Below are 4,965 nucleotides of genomic sequence, written 5' to 3'. Positions count from 1 at the left end.
GCCTAGTCACTTGGGCTGTCACTCAATACGCGTTTAGCATTCCGATTCAAGGGCGCCCGAGAGGGCCGAACCTCGATTTGATTGGTTGCTGCTATCTGATTAATATCACCAGAAAAAAGTATGATGTGAGTAAGCCGTAAAATAATTAATTATAAAATATATTTAGTTAAAAAATACTTTGGTTATCATAAAAGTCTGAATTACCAAACAAATATATATTAAGTACAAAATATTATGTATGTAGAATATATGCTTTAAATTTATTTATCTGAAAATACAATTTAATTAATAAAAAATTCCAATAATATTAAATTTTACTTAATAAAGTGCTAGAAAACAATTTCAAAGTGCACACAAAAACTACTATATAGATAATATAAAATTTAGGAAAACCTCAATCCTTTATGGGGTAAGCAGGGATAGTAATTAATAAAACCGCTTTATAGCCCCAATATATAAAAGATTTATGGACTTTTTAAGAACCAAATGCAATATTTTTATAACTTCAAACTTATATAATGTTACTATGTTAATAGGAATAAATATCAAAGCCGAAAAGTGCATGAAATATATCAACACAGTGAATTTAAATATAATTTTAATAATTACGAAACATCTACTAAAAATATTCTCACTAATATTTGTAATTAAATTTTTTAAATATTTCAAAATTCTAACATCAAAATTTTTTAATACAAAGAAAATAAATACATTTTTAATCTTAATAAATAGAAATGTTCTGGTAACATTTTAAATAGATGCTTTAAAAAGATAACATACTGGCAACATTAATATTTTTTTTAATATCACTATGAAGACCTATGAATAAAATTGACTAGAATTTAGTTATGTACTTAGGCACCTAAGATAAATACTATATGAAATAAAATTATTATTCTTATATTTATTTTAGTACTTACGAAATATAATAATAGAAGTAATTATTTTTATGATAGAAATCAGTTATGATTTATAATCAAATTACAATTAAATTGCATTTATTACTTAAATGTAGAAGAAACCTGGAATTACATAAACATACTGATTACGCCTGCTACACACGTTCAGTTTTTACTGAACAACTATGTGTACAGTTAACACTGACATGTTCAGGCTATTTCACCTGTGAGTTAAACTATAGTTTAATTTATGTTCAGTTTTAACTGAATAGTTGAACTGTACAGTATATACTGAACATGTAGACTTAATTTTTAGTCAATTAAATTGTACATCAGTTCGTGTTCAGTTTTGACTTAATAGTTTGACTGTTCAGTAAAAACTGAACGTGTGTGCCGGCTTTATTCTTAATATACAAGATATATGAGATGATTTGTTTTAATTTTTCTTGATATTTTGGTCCTCTAACAAGATAGTGATTTGGAATGATAGCATATTATAACATTGGCACATTACGGTACTTTAAAAACATGAAAACATATATCTATTACTTAATAAGATAATAATTATTATTTTTAAGTACATTTTTAACTGAGAATTACATAATTTACTAAGGAAATTAATTTCTCAATATCATAATAAATTTCAATACTGTTTTTAAATCTAGGGTATTTTTAGGACCTAGAGGGATCTATAATGAATTTGTTAGATAAAAACTTATTTTGATGTATAAAATACATATATAACAATATGTAGTTTTTAAATATTTTTATAATAGGAAATATTTTAGTCTTAAATCAGCTAAAATTATTATTGTAAGTGCACAGAAACTCTAATTGCCATAGAAGTTAAATATCCACTATCGCTTAGTGTAGATTTAGTACTAGACTCTGAGTTGTATTTTTTTTATCAATTCTAAGACAGAAGTCCTTTTTTAGTTCTATATTCTTATCAAATTTATATAATTTTAACATCGAAATTTTATAATAACCATATTTAAATTTGTTTTGTAGTCATATATGTCAGTGGAAACTCACCTTAAAAGTTCAGTTGCAACGCTTAGTACAAAATTTTTGTTATGGCATTACTTAAAAAAAATTATACTTACTATAATAGTCAATTCCAATATATTTTTGTAGTTTGTTATTTTAAATACGAGATTAGTTGTAATAAATTAAATGAAGGAATCTTTTAATCATTAATTAAAATAAAATTACAAATAAACGCGGTATAAGAAAATATTAGTACAAATTTTGCTTATACTCAGTTTATTCCTAAATTTATTCCGCGTTTATTTGTAAGGCTAAAAAGTGATAAAAAGTTTTTTTAATTATAAGATTGGCTTAAATACTAATAGTGTTGAGGATTCAAGGTAACCGTAGGTTTACACTGATGAAACTACGAAATCTGTTGTAAATGAGCGAGATTACAATGTTTCCATACAGGTTTCTTATGGAAACTCTTTTATACTTAAATTACTTAGCCTAAATCAGCCTGCAATAAAAAATTAACTATTTTGATAATTTTACTAAGAGTAACCGTATGTTTATTGAAGACTCATTTTTTTCATTAAAAAAACACAAAAAAAGTTACTTCTATAGCATAAAATAATTTTTTTCTCTATTGATATCTAGAAAAATTTTGTACTAAGTTATATCTACTTATTAATGCAGGCTGAAAACTTAGAACTAATTAACACTAAAACACGTATAGTTTGTTTAGAGATCATTGTGTCACTTCCCCGCACTTAACGACACTGTACCGCATTGTACTGTGTCGCACTGTACCTTGCTCTGTACTACTGTGCGGCATTGTACTTCACTGTAAAGAACAATACCGCACTACATAGTACGTCATTGTACGGGACTGTACCACTGTATAGTACTATATCACAGTACGGTATTGTGTCGTAGTCCCGTACTATTGCGAACAGTACTATACGACGTGTACAATACCGTACTACGGTACAGTACGGTATAGTACCGTGCAGTATGTCACGTATAGTACATACATAGTACATACATTCATACATAGTTCGTCATAATACAGAAATGTACGACACAGTACTACACGGTACAGTACAGTACCGTATAGTACGTTACGTTACTGTACTGTACTCTGCGGCATTGTACTGTACTATATGGTATTCTACTGTACTATAGGTGCTGTACTGTACTTTACGGTATTGTACTGTACTCTACGGTATTGTACTTTACTGTACTGTACGACACAGTACGATATACCGCACTAGCCGGGCAGCTGTCGCAGCAGCGGGGCGAGGTGCGGGTACTTTCATGCGAGGAACTCCGTCTTGCTGGCCATCTCGAACTCCGACTCCTCCATCTTGTACATCTCGATCAGCTGAAAATACATATATTACAAACTAACTGTCGCCGACGACTTCGTCCACGAGTGATTTAAAAAATAGTAAATTATATAGACTATAAATATTATTTAGTGATTATAGTATAGCTTTCTAATGTGTTTTTCGAATTGGCTCAGTAATTTGAGTTATTTCAATAAATACAAAAATACAAATCTTTTCTCTTTATAATATTAGTATAGATATGTAGGTCTGTGGTTTCAGAACGAAAAGGAATGTTAGGTGAATAAGATTGATACGCATGAACTGATTTGAAAGAACGTGACGGATGTATGAAAAAAGAATGAGGTAGGAGTGTGTAAAAGACGGCAAGACAAGACGTATGCAAGTGATATTTTTTTTATTTTAAGAGTGAATAAATTAATGGTTACGACGAAATCTTTTATTCTGCCCACCACGACACCACAGATATATAACAGTTAATGGGTCTACTTTTAGTTATTTATATTTTAACTGTTAAGAAGCTCATATTAATGCTTTAGCTAGAATTATTTCATATCACAATGCATTTTTGTAGTAACGTTAGAAAATATTTTTTAAAAAATTTATATAGGCTGCTACGTTTTTTTTGTAAAAGAATTGAAGAACGAGTAGTATTGATCATAGTAATTAACTAAATATAGTTTTAATAGAATAATTAGTAAAATCTAAGTTTAGTTTTGCTAAAAATATTTAACTAGCAATCGCCCCCGATTCCGTCCGCGTGGAATTTTAAAAAACAAAAGTGAGTAGCCCATGTGTTCTTCCAGACTATCTTCTACATCTATGCCATTCATCGAGATCTGTTCAGCCGTTTAGGCTACAAACTAACAAACATCCATCCATCTAAACTTTAGCATTTATAATATTAGTAAGATGTAATATTTAAATCGCTTTGTTATACTACTTACATTATCTACATCTTTGGAGAGTTCTTCGAGTTGTTTGTCGTGTGTTCCCTTCAGTTTCTCCTTCTCACGAGAATGCTTTATTAGTTGAGTCTGTAATAAACAAAATTTATTATAATACCTAAGAAATTCAATAATCTAGTTAAATTTAGGCTAAGTCAATCAGTGACAATTTAGTTTTCTAATAAGTAGCTGTTGTTTGTGACTTCGTCTGCGAAATTAAAAATATACAAAAACCGTAGCCACTGATAACGTAGCTTTTTAATTATGAAATAATTTAAGAAATCGGTCCAGTATTTTTTGGGTTATTTCAATATATACAAAAAATACAAATGTTTTCCCTCTGTAATATTAGTATTGTTGGGAACAAAATGAGTACCGTGGTGTAGAATTGGCGCAACTCTAGATTATCGGCATAAACGTCACGTCCCTAGCTGACAGCTGTCAATGTCACTAGAGGTATGGATAGATTGGCGCGTAACTTAAGTCTTGACGAGAAGTATTGCTCTGAGATAAAAGCGACAGTATCAATTAAATAAGTTGTCTAAAAGTATAGATGAAGTCTTGTAATTGTTTTGACAAATTGTGATAACAAACGCATAGAAATAAAGATATTTACTGGAATAAAATCAATAGTAACTTCTTCAGTTAATAATATTGAAAGATTTCTTTTTTAATAGTCTAACCTTCCGCTCGTCCATGAACTTCTTGGTGTTGTTCTGCTTCTTCTCTCGCAGTCTGCGGTCCTTCTCCTGCTTGGTCTTGAGGGTCTTGTCGTTGGCGACCTCCTTGCTGGTC

At 29.6% G+C, this 4,965-nt stretch overlaps 1 protein-coding gene across 1 annotated transcript in view; it reads right to left on the bottom strand.

Annotated features, from left to right (window-relative positions):
* Window positions 1-2,243: 2,243 nt before the first annotated feature.
* Window positions 2,244-4,965, bottom strand: part of LOC106101440 (1-phosphatidylinositol 4,5-bisphosphate phosphodiesterase) — a 44,527-nt gene continuing 41,805 nt past the window's right edge. The window contains 3 exon segments of the mRNA XM_013280677.1: window positions 2,244-3,258; window positions 4,171-4,260; window positions 4,854-4,959. Coding sequence (XP_013136131.1) covers window positions 3,190-3,258; window positions 4,171-4,260; window positions 4,854-4,959 — 265 coding nt within the window. The 3' untranslated portion in view covers window positions 2,244-3,189.

This window comes from Papilio polytes, unplaced genomic scaffold (genome assembly GCF_000836215.1).
Source record: "Papilio polytes unplaced genomic scaffold, Ppol_1.0 DF823980.1, whole genome shotgun sequence".
Classification (NCBI taxonomy): domain Eukaryota; kingdom Metazoa; phylum Arthropoda; class Insecta; order Lepidoptera; family Papilionidae; genus Papilio; species Papilio polytes.
Note: the sequence above shows the minus strand (reverse complement) of the source record. Positions and strands in the feature narration are given on the sequence as shown.